The sequence below is a fragment of the Pecten maximus genome, chromosome 19 (genome assembly GCF_902652985.1).
Source record: "Pecten maximus chromosome 19, xPecMax1.1, whole genome shotgun sequence".
Lineage (NCBI taxonomy): Eukaryota > Metazoa > Mollusca > Bivalvia > Pectinida > Pectinidae > Pecten > Pecten maximus.
In genome coordinates, this window is record NC_047033.1 from 4,455,254 (window position 1) to 4,476,791 (window position 21,538).

At 34.1% G+C, this 21,538-nt stretch overlaps 2 protein-coding genes across 3 annotated transcripts; one reads left to right on the top strand and one right to left on the bottom strand.

Annotated features, from left to right (window-relative positions):
• Nucleotides 1–280: 280 nt before the first annotated feature.
• Nucleotides 281–9,953, top strand: LOC117317859. The gene is made up of 3 exons (XM_033872816.1): nt 281–757; nt 3,677–5,525; nt 8,269–9,953. Exons 1-3 carry the CDS (start codon nt 501–503, stop codon nt 8,833–8,835), a joined length of 2,673 nt encoding a protein of 890 aa, XP_033728707.1. The 5' UTR covers nt 281–500; the 3' UTR covers nt 8,836–9,953.
• A 69-nt stretch (nt 9,954–10,022) lies between these two features.
• LOC117317860 (complement C1q-like protein 3) lies at nt 10,023–20,797 on the bottom strand. 2 transcript variants are annotated; one of them, XM_033872817.1, is made up of 3 exons: nt 20,694–20,797; nt 18,474–18,559; nt 10,023–10,860 (listed from the first exon to the last, which is right to left on the bottom strand). In XM_033872817.1, exons 2-3 carry the CDS (start codon nt 18,538–18,540, stop codon nt 10,349–10,351), a joined length of 579 nt encoding a protein of 192 aa, XP_033728708.1. In that variant the 5' UTR covers nt 18,541–18,559; nt 20,694–20,797; the 3' UTR covers nt 10,023–10,348. The 2 variants fall into 2 exon arrangements, with proteins under 2 accessions (XP_033728708.1, XP_033728709.1); XM_033872818.1 differs by lacking the exon at nt 10,023–10,860 and adding an exon at nt 14,768–15,397.
• Nucleotides 20,798–21,538: the final 741 nt, after the last annotated feature.

The following is a 21,538-nucleotide window of genomic DNA, read 5'->3' on the forward strand; positions in this document are numbered from 1 at the left end:
GAAATGAATCACTTGGTGAGGAAAATGAAAGTAACGTTGCGTAGTTAGTGGTATTATTTTCAAGCTTTAATCCTGATGACATCAAGCACAAACTATTAAATTCATTTCCTTTTTAAAAAAAATCATCATACAACACAAGATCACAAACTGAGTGAGATATACTTTTATGCTCTTAAATTCTTTCATGACTGCATTCAGAGAAAAGAAATCTGTATGAACTTAACATCTAACATTACTGACTTTGGTGGGATTTATATTTAATATCGACATAATGACTAATTTTTAGTGCATAACGGACTTTTTTCCGTGATACACTACGCCAGCGTATATCACTTATTTCTGAGGACAGTACAGCGACACCGTTTTTCCTCAGGATTGTGCACTGAAAGATTGTCAGTTAAGAAAGGTTTTACCAAACATTCAAGGAAGATATAGAGGGCATTCTTATCTTCTAACATATTCCGCAACCACCTCCTCCAAGGAAGAAATTGATAAATGCTATGGCGAGGCAAGTCAATACAGAAAACACTACCAGCGTGGATATGTTTTGCCGAGCGATCCAGGAAGACAATGATGATATGTTTTGCCGAGCGATCCAGGAAGATAATGATGATATGTTTTGCCGAGCGATCCAGGAAGACAATGATGCTATGCATTGTTTGATATTCCCACACATTCCGCCGCCACCTCTACCAAGGAAAAACATCAGAATTCCTATGAAGAGACCAGTCAATCTAAATGATCAACACAAGTGTGGGTAAGTAATGGCTATTGTAATATAGAGCATGAAGGAAGCTGTTATACGCCCAGGCCCCGCTTGTATGAAAATACTTAAGTGTTGAGATTTCTTTATACAAGCGGGGCCAGGTAACTCTATTACAGCTTAATAACCCTTAGGATAACAAGAGGCCAAGGGCCACGTAGTTCTCTGGGCATGGTATTATGATTCTATTTATTGTTGTCGATTTCTTGCATTTGGTAATTATAATTTGTTTGTCAGAATCAACATCTCAACTATAAACGATTTTTAATAATGTAGCTCTTACGACTTTTTCAGTTAAAATCTCAAATTTTCCGCTCAGTCAGCAACCGAAAATCAACAATCAACCGATCATCAATCAATCTGTAACCGAATAACCGATAAAATGTTATCATCAATAAAAAATCTATAACTGAAGAATGAGCAATAAAACGGTTATTATGATGTATCACAGTATTATAGTATTATAATCTATAATTATTTGCTTGTGAATTATGTGCACGCTATATTCTTACCTTGAACTTTCCGATGACATACAAGAGTCCTTTAACATCGTACCATTTCTGATTATTTTTATTTCTATAGCTGTCGTCGTCCGAATGATGTTAATGTTGTCAATGTTTGTACGTTATAAACTATCGTTATAATGGACATTTTGAGTATCTGCATGTTTACATTTGAGGGAATTAAAATTATTCAAAAAACGTTCATATTTACTACTTTTATAGAAAAGAAATATTTTAGTCACAGACCGTATCAGATAGCGAGGAACAACAGTCAAAACGACCCCTACTTAAGCTGGCTCACTGCGTACACTCCTATTGTGGTTGATAAGGGAGATATAGTAAGGCCATGTATACATGTGTGCAACGTTGAACCCAACATACACTTGTACACATGTGCTTCACCGTGGTTACTAAAAATAGACATTAAAACTTAAAATTTTTAAATAAAAGAATTCCAGTTGATATCGAATATTCTTATTGTTATCAACACAACAACTTTACAATACCTATTATCTGGCATCACAACATACAGCCATGAATGCACAGTTAGGTTGAAATATTTTCGACCGATGGCTATAGTTCTCGGGGCTATACTTAGCCCCTAAGAATATGTAAATATGTTAGGACCATCTTCTACTTTTACCTCATTTAATGAATATTTCATAAGCGTACATGCTTATTATTAGATAGGAATAAAAAAATAAAAAAAATGATATATTTCTACGAATGTTCCATAAAGATTACTGTTCATCACCTGATGTTAAAACATATTATTGATGAACTACTCAGTTAGGAATTTCAAAAACATTGTTAATCAACTTTTTATTGACGTGATATCGCCCAGATTAAATGATATCATATAGATTTATAACACATACGTTAGTACTCATCCAATAATTAAAACATACATATACTATTGCCGTAATACATTCGTAAGTTAGGGGAATTGCACATTGTTTCATTTATTATATTAACAAGTGTAAACATTGGTCTGTTGCCTGCGTACTGAAAATATAATGCATACATTTAAAGATGCTACGTCTTCGTGTAATAATGATCATTAAAAAAGGCTTTAACTCATCTTTTCATCTTTTAATTTAAAAGTTAACTATAAATCAATTGCATTCCCAAGAAATTACACCGCTTCTATATTTATACATTAGTGACAGATTTATACGATGAGCGTGCATGTATTGTTGTGACGGGAAATATACATATATAGGATGACGGTGTAGTATAAAAATGTAATTCAATTAAATTTTGCGAATTCTTTATTTCGCGAAATTATCTCTTATTAGACGTATTCACGAATACATGATTTCGCGAACTCTGATCTAGAAATGACTTTAAATTCACGAGTGATGAGCTATTGGAGACATGGAATCAAGACTTCTATACAGGCACCGATAGCTTCATATTGGTAACTGTTTTGGTTTTTACTGTCATCAATTCTTTTTGTGATTATACCAGAACAGTCACGCGATTCAGTAAAGTGATATATACCATGGTACATGCTAGCTCATATATGTAGTAAGTAGACAAATAAAACCTACAAATGGGAACATTTCACCTGCTTTTTATGTTTGGAGAGTGAGTGAGTTGAATTTTTCCAACTCCAGTTTTTTTGATACACGTGCTCCACTTCCGACTTTCATCTACATCTACATTCAGCAATACGGAGTTGTTATCAAAAAAGTGCACTTCTAAATATTCATGATTTTAAAGGTAATATGTTTCTAGCATTTTTTTGGTAATTATATATATGGTATATACATGTAATGACATAATTAACGGAAATGGATGTCATCCAGATTTGTTAGTTTCGTACAAATAATCTTTAAGGATTTGAATTCGCGATTGACTCTCCTCGCTTGTTAACGCAAAAATAAATTCCACACGAAGTGGTTTGCAGCACATAATTTAAAAATGCCATTGTCAAAAATCTGGCATCCACAGTATCGGATTACACACAGCACCTCAGCAGTGACGGAAAACAGCTGTAATTTAGAATCCTTGCAAGTGCGTCAATTCGAGTGTCCTACTTACAAATGAAACAACGTTTAAAAGGCGAACATATATGGAACATTTTTGATACCATTTCACAAGAAAATGCTTATTTTTGATGACTGTTACACAAAAGATAGAATACATGGTCAATGCCTTTAACTATATAAGCGGTATTTTTGACTCGGGACAGAAAAACAAAGACATGTAACTTTGTCTTTCTTTACCCTCGCCAAAATACAGCTTATATTTCAAGACACTAAACACATATTCTCTCTATATAGGATGTTAATCTCAGTATAGTGGTTTATGTATTTAAAAGTATACATTTCACTTTATGAGAGATGGCATGTGCTACATGTACTTTGATTTTAGATAATTAATTATTTTCTTTCACATTATATAGTTTGGAAGCCCAAGACACAGATTTGATCGATCTAATCACATTTGAGGATGAGGAAGAAACTGAAGAATTGACAGAAATCGCTCCGGAAGATTCTAGAAACTATACGGATGGTGTACCTATGAATAGGGATATAGAACATGTGAATGTCGAGTCCGAAAATGAGCAAAGTCTTGACAATTTGTTTAAAGATGACTTATTGAAATATTCGTTTGATTTTGTCGAATGTAGAAGAACGTCCCAAACTCCGGATTTGGACATATTTTCAAACGAAGATGTTGACAGGCAACATACGAGTCACTATACGGCCACAAATCCATTTATTTCAATAACTGAACCAGCAAAACAAATATTTTCAACTCCGAAACCGCTGTCAGTTCACTCTGCGGGCAGCCAACATCTGAGTGATGCTACGGCCACAAATCCATTTATTCCGATACCTCAACAAGAAAAACAATTTTATTCAACTGTTCAACCGCGGAAAATTCACTCCGCGGGAAAGGCACATCTGAGTGACGCTACAGCAACAAATCCGTTTATTTCCATATCTGAACCAGAAGAACAAATACATTCAACTCTTAAAACGCGGACGATAGAAAAATATAGTCCTTTTCAACAGGAGAAGATTGCATTTGGATTTGAATCATCGGTCGACAACGGCTCCGGGGAAAATTATCAGAAAAGGCCCCGACTTAATGAGGAAGTCTCCATATCCAAATCATTATGTGAGTTGAACATCTTCTCCGGAGAAGACAATCCTGATACACCTGACATTGTTGGTCAGGCTGGTCGCGACAAGCAACAGAATAATCCTTTTCTAAGAAAAGGGACATTTGACATCGTTACTAAACAAAACGATCATGAAAGCTGTCTACAGAATTCTGTGGTGGATGAGACTATGTCTTCGACTGACCCCAACTCTGTGGAATGTCACGATGAGATACATACCTATGATTGTGATAACCAGATATATCATGACACGGTTGTATTCAACAGCAATTCATGGCCAAAGGTGCATGATATGAACAAGGATCATTTTATTCAATGCACATCTGAAACAGGGCAGCTACCAGCACTGCCAAGTCCGTGTTCTGTAGATAAATCAACTGGACTTTATCTAAATACGACTCAACATGGATCACAAGAAAAGCAGGACTGTGTGGTATATGACTACCCAGCAAATTGTCAATCAGGAGAAATACGTCACAGGTATACGTCCTCAGATGATGAAGGCGAATACATTACTATGTCACCTATTGTAAGCAAATGCCGTACTCATATTAACAAAAACAAGGCAGTCCAACAAAGTTCATGGAAATATGAATCAGGAAGTGACGCAAAGAGAGACCCTGACCGAACAAAAAAAGCACACCCATTTCTTACCTCCCAGCGCTCTCTAAGTGACAGTGATATCTGCGGTCCAAACGTTTTTGGAGACAGCAAGCTAGATGCAGGGGTAGCGTACGATTGCAACGATGGAAGGCAAATGAAAAAACATAAAAGCAAAGATAACGGTAAATTCAACGAAGGGAATTTTTTAACCAAGTTCTTCAAGCGCAACCGAAAAAACTCACAGCTATCTACAGCAAAGCCGGGCGGTTATTTAAATCTGTTTTGTCCGTGCGGGGGTTCCTGTGACCGAATAGGGAATTTGGTGACGTCATCAGAAGGGCAGATGTGGGTTTCCTTTCTCCACTGTACTTGGGTGTCACTATACGACCACCGACTACGATTCCTGCATAAGTTTGACGCCGGTGGTATTGTGGATGATCTCGCTGTGTCGCCAGCCGGTGTCCTATATATCTCCTGTCCTCGACATAGGAAAATTCTCATGCTCACCACTAACCTAGAGGTATGTGTTGGCTTTACAGCTCAAGATATATATTCCAGAGTGTGTACGATTATATCAACGTGGTAAACAAAATAATCTAATGTTTATTTAAAGATTCAATTCAAAATTTTCTTTCACAAATTCTATCATGATATAAATTTTGCAGCTAAATTGCTGTCTTTCTCAGATAGGGCTATTTTTCTAGCACTAATATATTAACGATTTCCCAAAAACAATTGGTAATCAACAATTCTTTCTCAATTTCTACTCATTTTAATATAATAATGCTGCAAATACAATTTCAGTGTTTCTTGAGTAAAATATCGCATTGGAATCATATTATGAGAAATACCTACTGAAGCAAGAAAGGAAAAATGCTCGAAAAAATGAACCGGCTTTGAAAATTCTCGAAATAATCTTTGCATTGCTGATTAATCACATATATACTTTATTACTAATTCAAACGATAAACGATAAGATGATGGCAAAAGAATAGCAATTGCTTAATAGCAATTGCTTAACCAAGGGCAAAAAAAAATAAAAAAAATATAGATTTGCACTGAAACTGAAGTAGAATTAGACCAGGTGTACCGGTATAGTAAGCGACTTCTGCTTCTTCGACGACACACGCCATACAAATCTAGGTCACGGCGACACCCGCTATACAAATCTAGGTCACGACGACACACGCCATACAAATCTAGGTCACGGCGACAAACGCCATACAAATTTAGGTCACGACGACACAAGCCATACAACTCTAGGTCACGACGACACCCGACATACAAATCTAGGTCACGACGACAGACGCCATACAACTCTAGGTCACGACGACACCCGCCATACAAATCTAGGTCACGACGACACACGCCATACAAATCTAGATCACGACGACAAACGCCATACAAATCTAGGTCACGACGACACAAGCCATACAAATCCAGGTCACGACGACACAAGCCATACAAATCTAGGTCACGACGACACACGTCATACAAATCTAGGTCACGACGACACACGCCATACAATTTTTTATCAAATCTGGGTTAGGTTAAGTCACATCCGTGGTTGAGCGTTTGGTTAGTGAAAAGCTATGAGCAGAATATAAAATATCACGGCATGATTTTTCAGGCAAATAAGAAAAACTATATCCTCTTGTTTAAAAACATTCATTGAATTATTTTTTCGTTATAAAAGAAGTAACTTTGCCATAGATAGGTATATTATATATCATACAAATATATCATGGGTTTCTGGGCAAAAGTCCAGAATATTTGACACGGGGTACTTGTAATCGACCGCTGTTCTATTGCTCGAGGCAGAAGCCTGAGTGCAATAGAACATCGGTCGATTACCAGTACCGAGGGTCAAATATTCTGGACTTTTGCATAGACGCCCATGATATACTTGTTTTATTACATAATCACTAAAACACACTTAGAATCACTGAAATTTCAACATCCCTATAGGCCTAGAAGTAGCCTGGCAGTATTGACATCTTAGTGACTAAGACGCTTGAAATGGTATTACAATTTCGAAATAGTCATTTTAGCCGTTTAATAGTATACATTTATTGTATGGGTCTGAGGGAAATACCACTTTTATTGTCCCCCGAGGCATGAACTATTTTCCGAGGTGAAGCAAATACAACTGCACTGCACTGCACTGCACTGCACTGGAGCTTAATGTTGAGTGCGCCCAAATGAATATGTTACCATTATGTTTTCTATTTATACATTAAACCTTGTGATGTGATACACATCTATACCATGGCTCTTAAAACAATCATTCAATGTAAATCTTATGAGTAATTCTATTTCCGTGAATTCATTTCAGCCATACACGAGGACGTATTGTAAAAATCCACAGTTCTCGGTTCAGTTTGTCAGCCCTGTCATCTTCACGCTATGTTAACTCAAAACGTTTAATTAAGAACCATACTCAAATAACATTACAATTATAATTAAAGCTAAACTGTTCCTCTTATATATTATAGTTTAATGTAGGGCAGAATTTGAATATTTTTTTTGCAAATATCTAATTACCAAAATTAAATATTGATATTATAATTAACGTGAGGAATGACTCTACTAAATCATAACTCAATGATAGTCAGACTAGAACAAGTCTTAAACAAAGCTTTAGTTACTCATCCATAAATAGACTAAATTATGAAATATTTTAAAATAATATTATCTATATCATCTAAAGTAAATATTACTTTACTAATTCAACTATTTGATAGGAAATTTATATGAAGTGTGTTCGTGGCTTATTAAAAGAAACATTATAATAAAACAAACTGCAATAATACAGGATACACATTTGCTTAATTGTATGTTAATATCGGTTAAAATTCTACACTTTTATGATATCAAATTCGTACTATAAATTAAGATTAAGAGAAGCTGCAATTTTTAAGCATTTTTGTGATTACATTGTTTCCCTTGCAGCGTTTAAACCTGCCTCGAAGGATCAATTTGTATAGAAAGCTCTTTTGTAAACTCTTTCATTGTAGTGTACTCAAAATTTTAGCGTGTAACATAACTGTAAGATATTAGCGAAATGATGAGTTATGGTTACGGCGAAAAGCGTTAAAATGAAATAACCACTAAAATATGTATGCCTACATGATGTTCATCACACTAAGTTAATATTAATGGTTATGCTAATCCAAGTATACGCCTTATTTCTTTATTTCAGTGTATACAGTAAATGCAAAACTAGGGATAAACAATAATATAATTATACTTGTTTACTGTAGTTGGGGACAATGTGTCATTTCAACAAGCTGCATCCACGAGGACTTGCAATTTCCCCGATAGATGGATCTGTGGTTGCCTGTTTGACGTCAGAAGAGCTTGGACACTTGATGACTGGCTCTTCAAATAACTCTCTGATGAAATTTGCAGGAAAAAGAAAGAACGAAGAAGGAAAAGTTTTGAACAAAGGCGATTTTCTTGGTTATCCCATGAGGCTTGCCATTAACATAAATGGATATATCTTAGTCTCGGATTTCGGTTTGAGGTGTATGTTTGTTTTGAACCAAGGAGGGCTCATGCTAAAGAAGTTGACCATATTAGGAGAACGACAGCTATGCCAAGTGCACAGCATTACACATGGTCATGGTGAAACCTTTTACGTTGTACACGGCGGGCGTGGTAGGTTAATCATCACACGACTGCAGGAACACCGGGGTTGCGTAACACAGGAGACTTCACGACGTTTGGACCCAGACATTTACTGTAAAGTTCGAGCATCTACTGTTACTCAGAGAGGTCAGCTAGTAGTAACCTCTGGATCGGTAGTTAAATACATCTCTCCTGATTAATAATCTGCAGTAAAGTTCGATCATCTACAGTTAATGAAAAAGTCAGCTTGTAGTTTCCTCCAGAACTGTAGTTAAATACGACTCTCCTGATCTCCTGTTGCATTATCTTGTTGAGAGTGAATTAATATTGTTTGTTTTACTTTATTTTTGTGGTTGAAATGCGTCAAGAAGGAAAGAAAACATTGAACCTGTAGGCTATAGTGTTGACGAATGCATATGACGTGACTTATTTACATTAAAAAGTAACGGACGATTTTATTAACTTCAAAATCTTTAGAATTCTCATTTGCAAAAAAACCCCCAAAAAAACCGCTTGAATGTGTAAACAAAGCTTGTAATTGTGCTTTTGCAAAATACATGTATAGTACACCATATTACATTTCATCAAAAACATTGATTATTCAAGAAGTCAGCTGACCCCATGCGCAACCTCAGCTGTTAAAAGGTTGGCAGGCTATCCACTGCTTCATTCATACCTTGAAATATTGTGCTTAATTATAATAATTAAAACGATGATTTTAGTATAAAGTTATCTAGTATGTATTTTGTTTATCTTGTGTGCTGAGATGTTTGGTATGTGTTGTTGAACGACATATCAACAGCTATGGTAATTTTAGATGGCATCTCCTATGTACGGATTGCATGCGTGTGTTGAGTGAGTGCGTGATTTGGAAGGCGGCAGTCTATTGGCGGGCAAGCCAACGTTGACGTCAATGTATTGTTGCTGCGACGGCATGTAATGGTCGATAACGTGCAAAGAGCACGTGCAGATTGTCTCAACACTAGGGAGAGATAAGAAAAGCTCACACCCTTAATATTGTAGATGTCTCTGTCAAGGGTAACAGAAAAGTAATTATTCTATCGTTGAACGATTATGGAGTTGAGCTTTCGATCTCCATGTTTTATGTTGAAACATGTTTGTGATGGTGTTCGCAGGGTTTCAGGGGTTGGGGTTGGTGATGGGTTGTCGGAGAATTGAGAAAATAAAATCTAAGAATCTGTGCGTGCGACATTAATATCATTTCATTACTTTCTCTTTCCGGCTTTCCTACGTTTGCACTCTTTACCTTTAATGTTTTGATGAAATTTACTCAATAAAAACATCCTAAAATCTGTCAGACTTTCTGATTTGTTGTATATCAAATTGACTCAACCATTATTCCATCGAAGCAACAAAAAAACAAATATTTGCAGATACGTACAGTCTTTTATTAGTTCAGTAATTAACATCAATATGATAACAGAGTTAATATTACGAGGAGGAATAAGATAATATAACACGTGCTATTGATCCTAAATTGTTATATGCGATTGACAGTTAGCTACAATATATTTAAACAATTTTTTTTTTTTTTTGCAAAATATGAAAATAGCGTAAACTATACTATTTAGTCTAATTAATGATTATTTGTAATAACTCAAAGAATGTATTGTATTGTCTTCTGGATGATATATCACACAAATTAAATTGGATCGTTTCTGTTTAAATTATGTTTAATTGATATGATTATAATTAATGCGGACCAAAAAAGAAGTGGTTATTACCACTAGATGGTGACGAATCACTTTGCGCCATGTCCATTTCACCGATCAAATGGCCAACGAACGTACCGTAAACCTGATTCTTCTGACCAAATAGGGTGAAACTCTGCGCTTGTCTGACCTGGACGAAAACTCTTTCCCCTTTCCCGGCGAAGACAATGACGGAGTTCCCTGCCGAGGAATGACTATTGAAGCCTGCCAGAGACACCAATAGTTCGGTATTTTTCACCAGTTCCAGCCACATTGCATTATCGGTGTTCGCATCATAAGCATGGAATTCGAATTTGTAGATCCCTGACTTGGGAGCGGTAAATACTCCTGTGTTCTGGTCGTATCCACCACCAAGATTAGTGAAAATTTTGTCATATCTGACGGTTTCCCCAGAGTTCCCTGTCGTGGTGTGGGTAAGCCCCACAGCGAAGGCAACTACATGTTTGTCGCCATGGTGATCGTTGTATATCTGTGATACAGTAGGTGAAGGGCCTAGAAAATATAAGTAGTACAGTGCCATAACATTTGCTTTTGTAGAAAACGGATGCCGAATTATTTATGAATGAACAGTGATTAAAGGATATCAGAAAGCCAATTAAATCATAAATGTATATGAACAATATATAGTTATTTCGGTGAAAATGTTGTCTGCAGTTACAAGCATAAACAGAACATACTTGTTAACGAAATTGTTATTTAACTTCAAAACTAGGCGAAAATATAAACACGATATGTTAACATCTTGGAAATAAGCAAGTTGTAACGGAGAATCATCTGCTTCATCGAAGACAGCCACGATGAAAATCAAGGTCATATCAAGGTCAAGCCACGTTAATAGAACTGTATAAATTAAATATGTTTTTGTTGAAATTATCTCCCTTTGTCATGTGTTTTCTAGTTATATATATATAAATATATCATTATAAAACATAGTGTATCGTATGCATGATATGACCTTGCCATTGTAGTCTACTAGTTGTAAGCAGGCATTTGCTTATCTATCTATAGGTGTTGATATATGATAATGTTAAAAAAAAGTCTGTTAACACGTCTGATTATCGGGAATATTTTAAACTACGACAAAGAAACCTTCCCTATTTGAGGATATTGCCGTGGCGAACCTGTGAAACAGAAATGAGATATCTTTTTCTATCGGTGTGATTTGGTGCCTTTAACTGTTAGTTCGGGCATGAAAATTTCAAAATTTGTTTTCGTGTCATTTGTGTGTAAGTGTTTATTATCTGAATATAAAACACAATATATCATATATACTCTAAGTGTTGTATAAATCAATACTAATTTCTCTGTGTCTGTCAAATTACAAATGGAGTAAAAACTGACCTATTGTTAATCGTAATTAGAATATTGTGAACATCTATCCTAAATATTGTGAGCAATAATTAAGTTATTGTTTACATAAATAATAACATTTTGTTACAATAATTATAACTATTATTTATATAATTATAAATATTATTGAAGCAATAACAAGTACAATATATTATTTACAGTAATTATAGCAATTGTTATCATAATTATAGATATTGTTTAGGTAATCATAACTTTTGTTACAGTCATTATAGCTATGACTTACATAATTATAACTATTTATTATATAATTATAACTATTGTTGACAATACGTATAACTATTGTTGACAATAAGTATAACTATTGTTTAAGTAATAATAACTATCTTTTACTGTTATTATAACTGTTGTTAACAGTAATTTAATTATTGTTTAAGTAATTATAGCTATTTTTACTGTAATTATAACTATTGTTTATATTAATCATCAATATTGTTTACAGTGGTTATAAACATTGTATGAAGTGATCTTGAAAAGTTAGTAATTACTCAGCAATCATAACTAGTATCTACAATCAGAATTACAATTCTAAACAGTAATTATAATTATTGTTTACAATTGTTAAAATATTGTAAACTGTAATTATATTATTGTTTACAGTACTTAAAATTATTTTGTTTGCAATAATTCTATTTTTTGTTTACAATAATTATAAATATTGTAACGACAATTATAACTACTGTTTACAGTAATTAAACTATGTAACTATAATGTTTTTATACACTAAATGTATTTATTGTTGATAGTAAATAAACTGTAAAACTGAAGTCGTAAATGCCTAGTTATATTACGGAACACCTTTTTACAGTAATTGTCACTATTGTCAACGGTAATTTACGATTATTGTTAATGCTAACTATCTATTAGGAAACATTATGAACGCAGGCTGAAAGCCTCTATATCCATATCCAGTAAATTACAAAGAAATAATAATCAAATAATATCAGTCCGGTGCAATGTACATGTAGCATTTGGAGATTTTTGTTCTTTATATATAAACCGGTTATTTTTCCAATAATTGTCCAACAGGATTTCAAACTGATAAAGTATTAACATAGTAATAACATATATGTATGACTTATGTGGTCATTAAACATAACTATGTTATTTTCAACGAATAGTAACATCATCTATTTACTCATATCACAGTCTACATAAATCAGTTATAATTATAGATAGAAGAAACTAGGATCATTTTTAATGCGTCATGTGGCTAACGTTAAGTAAAACACATAAATAGTCTAACACGGAACATGAAATAAGGAAGAATTAACTTGAAACCAGATGATAAAATTCAAATACAAGGGGAAATGAGTAACATGTTTTTCCTGCAAGATAAAGTTAGTGTAACATCATAACATACACGACAAAAATGTGTATTAAAAGAAACATGGGAATACCTACACGAAAAAATAACATGTGATGTTCCGGAAGATGAGCTCCATTCCTTCACCAACCTGGTGATTAAAGTGTTTTTTTTTTCTTTCAACATTCGACATCAATAAAATTCTGGGACATTCACTTGAATACCACATCAATTGGGAAATGTGAACACCGTGTATTTCGGAAAGAGGAAAGTTACTATCTCGAAATGGCTTATCACTGGTATCCTTGAATTTAGTTGATACCTTCGCCGTTCCTAACGAACACTCTCCAGCCTTAGAAAATACTGATAGTATTGGGTACACACTATTATAAACCTCGATACTTTTGTGTTGATGTTGTGTCATATTTTGTATTTTTCAGCATTGTATTTTTTGTATGCTGGTATATATGTATTGTCGTATATTTTTCTACTGTCTGTAGATGCTTTGGTTTAACAGAATCTCACATGGGCCTGTTCCATGGACAGGAATATATTCACCCAATTGCTGAATTGCCACACTAGAACCAATTGAAGATTCTATCAATATCTTCTGTTTACTGTTGTATATATATGTCATCAAACCGGTAGATATTTCAGCGGAAATACAAAAACAAAACTAAACTAAGCGGAACATATATTTTTGAAGAAAATGATTTATTTAAAGAAGGAAACTATAGTGAATTATATTTTTATGATTAAGTATTTATCTTAAGCAGTAGTATACTTTTTAATAAATGAAAATATAATTCAGATTACAATATCGAAATTGAACAACGTAGATAGCTGTATCATTTTATCTTTGCCTACCACACATATAAACTGTTCTAGAAGGATTAGGTAAGGGAATGTCTGGGTTTCAAGGCTCCTTCTGTTGCTACAACATATATACTTAGAACGCACGTTATCTCCCTTGATTACACCATCAACCTTCAGATGTGATGAAATACCTTGACACGCATGCAATGTCTTTATACAAATTGATATCATCCCTCCTCTCTTATCGCTAAATGAGGATATTATGAAGGCTAAATATTTCGTTAGGTATTTCATTTGAAATTCATTTGACCGAGAAATAATTCATTTATCACAAAATATGATATAATATTTAAAAGCTAAAATACCTAATGCATGGTAGTATGCCAGTTCTTGTTAATATATCTCCTGAATGGCGTTTATGATATAAACTGGTCTAGCTTCATCATTTTTTCCCCAAAATAAGGACATCCCTTAGTTTGAATTCATTCCTTAAACATTTTCAAATCGCCATAGGAAATCATTACATGATTCTAACGGAAGTTGTTTAACCAATCCCCCCTCCTTATATTCAATAAATCTTTGCTATGAAGTAAATAAAGTTTAGGACGTTCCTTAAGTTCAGTAACATTGATAAAACCAGGCCTGTAAGATTAACCCGAAAATTGAAATTAAATTAAACGAAATAAGATTAATTTCATACTACTTAATTCTACATCCATCGGTCCCTTCTACAGTTTCCCTGCCGTTGGGGAATACCAGTCTAAAAAAACCCGCATCTGATCCAATATTTAGTTAACAATTTAAAACGATAAATGAACTTTCATATTTCGTAATATGTAAAAAAAAAAAAAAAAAAAAACAACAACAAACGAACAAAAAAACAAACAAATAAACAATCAAAAATAATACTTTAGATTAAATATTCTTTATTCATCTTGTGATATTATCCACAATCTGTAAATCTTTTTTCTATGTCCAGAATATTACATAGTATCAATTTAGTAAATAGCTATGGATTAGGACCATATAAATGTCCAAAACCAAACGTGTTGGTGTTAAAAGTGTACCCTTATTATCCAGACGCAGGGAAGTTAGGGAACTGTTGGAAGATGTTGTAAGAATCACTCTGAGAACGATCCATTTCTCCGATCATGTACCCAGAGAAGGTTGCGTAGACCTGATCAGGCTTGCCAAATAAGGAAAAGGACTGATTAGGTCTCGCCTGCACGTACACGTTCTCTCCAGCGCTCAGGTAGGTGATGACAGAGTTGCCGGCAGAAGAGTGACTATCGTATCCTGAGATAGAAACTAGGAGCTGGCTGTTCTTCTTCAGTTCGATCCACATTGCTTTATCAACGTTAGCATCATATCCGTGGATGGTGAAGGCATAGATTCCGCTTTTAGGAGCTTTGAAGTTCCCCGTAGAGATATCGTAACCACCGCCGATGTTCGTAAACACCTTGTCAAATGCAATTGTTTCGCCGGACGAAACGGACATGGTGTGGGTCAGGCCCGCAGAGAATGCAACGATGTCGTTACCTGGAAATATAATGTTTTTAACTTGTCTTACTTGTATTAATTGATTTAAAAAGTCGAATTCGAAGTAATGTTTATGTGGCAGAATCATACACGATTATACACCATATTGACATTGAATTAAATGGTTATATATTTTAATAGGGGCTAACTTTTGCCGCAATTTAACCAAAACTTTGCAACTAAAAATGACTTTTTATCTAAATTATGAAAATGTAATAATTTGTATCATTAATAAATAACGTATCCACTTTCTTTTCTATCCTTTCATGAATATAGCGAAAATAAACCCGCTGTGTTGATAACATTTACCAATACATACATACACTTTAAAATGTTACATAATATCATATACTTAGTACAGGGTATCGCATTTTAAGTTTGTTCATGATAGTATCGGATATCTAAGTAAAATTGTCCAAAGAAAGTATAAGCAGTCCTTCAAAATATCCTGTTTGTAAGATCCTATTCATCTGAAGGTTTATATACACTTATCTCTGAATACAACAATGATGAGGTGATATACATGTCCTTATAAAATATCCGAATTTTGTACACTTGACATCAAAATAGTCGATAAGCGAAGTTTAAGTAATTAATCATATGTCGTCAAACAAACTTTAAAAAATTAAATGACCATTGCGGAAGAAAAATAAATAAATAATAAGAACAGACGGAGGGAAATCAGGTTAACTAACAACTATTGTCCCAATAAGATATCACTTTAAATTTATGTGATAAAAAACCATGTATCTGAATATTGTTTAATCTTCAAAATGAGTGATATTTCACTACCGTCTGGAAAACAAAGGCAATAAGTGTATGTAAATATTCCCCGATTAAAATTAACAAAAAATGTCACAGAAAAGAAGCTTTGTGTTTGTGTTTTTTAATAAGTGATATTTCTTATGTTTATTCTAAAAAGGTTATTCATGTAGAGATGAGCAGGATATTTCTAAAGTTAAAAAGCATGTCAAATGCTTTATTTCAGTTCAAGCAAATATGACATTTAAATCAAAAATATATTTTATTAACCTAGTCTCCTTAGATGTTATTTTGCAAGCAAATACGTACCCTGTGATAATGAAGCTCTGATGACGTGTGTACGTTTTCGCTCATAAGCATTGGCAGCCAAAACAACAAGTAGGTTTTGCATGTTGAAAAGTATTTCGGAAGCGGGAAATCAAACAGGCTAAGCGTATAAAAAGCGATAAAACAAACAAAGCATATTGATGGTTATAGGTTATATAAAAAAAAAGATAGAATAATAAAATAATAAAGTATTATTCATAATAGCGCGCCTTGTGTTGCAAATTAATAGGCTTCAATAAGCTAAAAAAGCAGCATTCAAGCTTCGAGTAATTAACGTGAACATTTCAATTGTCATTTTATGATTTTGTTGAAGTCAAGCTTGGTACTCGGTAAGTATACTTTCCCTGTTATATAATCAATACAATTCACATTGCACTATAAAGTCGCCTCTTACGAATCGTACAATGTTGTAGATAAACTTACACCCTACATGCAGGGTATTAGTAAGTGGGGATTGTTTATCACGTAACCTTGGGTATTACAATGTCACGTGTTAAACTATGACCACGCATCCTGTATATACAATAGTTTAATAAATATCTACACAATGCACAAGAGTACATCGCAGACCAACGCGAACATGGTGTCGATAATGTCACTTCAGAACACATTTATTTCGCTTTGCATGTCTGATATGTGATGCTTGTTGATGGCTGATATAATTGTATGAAATCAACATCCTTTGTCACTGTCGTTGGGCAGAAAGCTTAACTGGGATTTCATTATCGGGGTTTCCACAACTTGCAGTAATCTTTAGATACATCTTTTGTTAGTATTGTGAATGCTTAGATAAACTTGTTTATCAGTTATGTTGGTCGCTAACATCACGCGTTGCATTAAAATCTATGTACTTTAACGTATCGATTTCGCTTATCAGTATCAGACACATTTTACGTAAAAGATACATAAGCCTTTAATGACTTACGAAATGAACGTTTAAACCGAGGTGACATTTTTGGTCGTATATAGAGAGAATGTGACTCTCTTGTCAGCGGGTCATAAATGAAATGTACTTTAACGAAGGGCATTCAGGATAATAAAATGCGTACAGAGTTTATACCACGTGTGGTATAAACAGATTGTTAATCAACAGCTGTAATGATTAACTGATGGTCTGAGAGTTGAATAACACACCGTATTGTGGTAGAATAGTCCTTACAAAGCAGAACAAATCTGAGACTTCAGAAAATAAAAGTTACATCATCATGAACTGTTTTGAAGGGAAATGTACAAGACGAACAAAAGCATTAGCACCTTTCCATACACATAGACAGCTTTAAAGTAGATCACAAAGAAAATGAAACCATAATTATTTCTTTTTAACTTTTCGAGTATCGAATGTAATTGGTAGACTGTGTCATTTCATCATGACAACACTTTTGTATTGCATATGAATGGCCAATAAACAAGATTGTTGTTGTGCGTGAAAGACGAAAGCAATACATTAAACTATTTATTCTCATTATACTGCGGCGTTAATTAATTTGGATTTCATGGAATACGTAAACATAACTTTAGATGCAAAATTATAAAATATTTATACATAATTAATAGGAAAGCATTGTAGCTGAGGTATTTTAACAAACAATACGAACGTCAATCTACGCATAACTATTAAGCTACTGGTCTTGTGATTCGTTATCGTTAAACCATCAGATGTTATCGAATTATTCATATTCATATTAAGCTTTAATATTTAGAATATAACACAAAATATGTCACCATAATAAATGGAATCTTGGTGACGGCCGTAAATTGAAGGCAGAGTGGCGTTAGGGTTAGGTAACTACGCTCTGTCAGACAGAACAAAGTTGGTAGAGCGAAATCAACCTAGCCGCTGACAATACTGGTTGTCATATAGAAATTCAATTCACATTGTTCTATTACATACTTGCCTGTCTGAAGAAAAACTGTACCGTAATATGCGAACTAATAGACATTTTAGTAAGTACATTTGGAATAATAGAAACAGGAAATGGCGGATTACCTGTAGGTGCGCCATTCACGAGACAGGCAGCCAATACCACACTCAGGACATTGATGAAGGGACTCATTTTGATCTTGACTTGTGTTCTGTAAATATAAAACTGGAAAAGTTATTTTAGATTATTACAAAAGACACATATGATAATAGATAATAGCAGCATCTTTCAATAAAACTGAGTTTTACATTGAAAAAGGGAACTAAACTGCAGCATACAGCTTGTCCTTAATACCTATGTACGAGATAGAGGAAACATAAATGAAGTAAAAAAAAGTTTAGATATAGAAAGGGAGCAATGCCACTATATTTCAATATCGGAATTCAACAAAACGTCAAACGTCAAGTAGAATCGGAATTCAACAGAACGTCAAACGTCAAGTAGAATCGGAATTCAACAGAACGTCAAACGTCAAGTAGAATCGGAATTCAACAGAACGTCAAACGTCAAGTAGAATCGGAATTCAACAGAACGTCAAACGTCAAGTAGAATCGGAATTCAACAAAACGTCAAACGTCAAGTAGATGGGTATAAAACGAAACCGTTTTTCTTATTTCACAAAACGAGGGCGAAAATTGGACAAATAATGTTGATTTGCATAGAGAGACCTCGGTCTTGAATAGTATGGGGGGGGGGGGGGGGGGGGGGGGGGGGGGGGGGGGGGGGGGGGCTTCTATTTTTTAAGAGGAAGTGACTTTTGCATCACCGAGGGCACATACAAACACATTTTGTTGATCTCGATCAGTTTGTATCGTGGAATAGGGTGATTACATAGACAAAAACAGTGTTTCATTGAAATCATTTCTCAAAATTGATAACAGATTAATCACATGTTATATCATTGTGTAGCTATTTTGAACGGAGACAAACTAGAACATCAGATCAGCAAGATATTTATCACTAAAATGTGCTTCGCATCCTTCCAGGGCAGCCACAGCAGTCTATGACTGTTTTTTGCCGGAAGAGGAATTATTAAAATTTTGTGGAGTCAGATTCTCAAAAACGGTACCATTTCCAGGAAAGAACTCAAGAAGTAGGATTCATGTTGATACAAACCAGAACATTACGGATAGTTTTAGTTTTTTTTCTGTTTTCGAGTAAATGCAGACTCATAGGGACTTGTCGACTTTGAAGGACCTAAGTCCTTTAAATGCCCTCAGTAATTTATATATACAGCTATGTTTCCCTTCGCCACAGCAAACTATCGTCTGCAATACTACGAGGTCACATATGTGTTATATTATAATTTACTATTGATTATTTAATAAAGAAACGGCTGTTAATATTCTATAAATGGGCGCGTGCGTGCCGTCATACATTGATATTTTATATAAATAGACTTTCAACTATATTTGTTCGTTTTATTTTTTTCCTTTATACCGTTTTTACAAGGGTTGGCGTAGAATGTAAACAAAAATCATAAGCGGAAAGACCTTGTCATATCATCAATCAAGGATTTTGCAGTCATTCACATTATTGATATGCTATGACAAAATAAAGAAAATACCAGATTAACTCATCAATCGTGATATTTTAACACGAAATTATGCATGACGCGTCAAAATGTCGTGTTAAACTACAGCAGCTACGAGGTCACAATAGAGTATGAACACCTGAAAGGTGATTTGGGGAAAAAGCTGTCTAGAGAGTTACGATACCTATGACCTCTTGCTTGGTACTTATTAAAAAAATTCACTGCAGAACATAGCACAATTTAATGGATAATCGCTACTAAGATAATTATTGTTTCTAACGAAAAGTAAAGTCATATGATCTACGATATTCAGATATACATGCATGTCCAGTTTTTAGGAAAACCACTTTCACGGTTAATAATTAATAAAATACCTCACATTTATTTGCACTTTCGTTATTAAGGGAACATTAATTATTGTTTTCGCAAACTTATTATTATCGTACTATTACCATACAAGAAGCGCACATCTCACGTATAATTAAAGGTTGAAGAAAGTGTCATACTTTTTTCTCATGATACATTATATCGTTATATTAATGAAAACAGATGATGATTTTGTGAAGAAACATCATAAATCATATGTATTTAGTAAGTATTACCCTATCAATTAAACTATGCATCCATTAACTGATCTAAAGTCATGATTGAGAAATTGAGAAAAAGTTCCAAAAACCAAGAATATTTGATAATACATGGATATGTAACTTAAGTGATTGAAAAAACTAACATGATACGAAATTCTACATACCTTGCTGCGATCTGTACGGAGAAGTTATGACAGCTGCTGGTAAGATCGAGTTGACTGCTCTGGGACACGACAAACACTTAAATACATACACATCGACATTTTTTTTGTAAAGAGTGGGTGGGACATTTTCAAATTCCACATATTCTTTGACTACGGCAGGTTGGGACGTGATAGAGGAATGCAGGGATACATTTGACACATCATGAAAGTCTGTATCAGAACTGTTAGCTTATTATGATAATAAATAATTCCTTACATAAATTAATCAACGATTTACTTTGACTATGGAATAATTATAACGGGTAATATATACAGTGCATTAGTTAATAAACAGGTATATACCATAACTTATCTGAATTGTTGGTAAACATTTTGTAAAACTTTTATATGTTATTTATTTACCGTTTTATTAAGTTGAAATGTTACAAATTCTATGTGCTATAAGCTGAAGCTTGTAGACACCGCTACCTAGACAACGGTCACCTTTAGAAAAAGCTTCAGGTAGAGGTGTAATATATTGGACTAGTTAGACCCTGTGCAAGGAGTAACCCGTGCCTAAATGATAAAACTATTTTTAATATCTAAATAAATTTGATCAATAATACGTGATAGGTCTAATGATTTCATAAGAATGCTGTCAAAATTTCAGTTGTAAATATCAGAAACCATTGACCACCCAACTCCTCCTATTAACCATATGGATATTTAGTAATGCTATGACATACGTTCTCCTGTTTAAACGTATTTATTGACGAAATGTTAATCTGAAGATTAAGCACACGGTTTTATAATTTGTCAACGCCTTCTGGAAAAATGCTTCTTCAAAAATTACCATAGGATCTGAA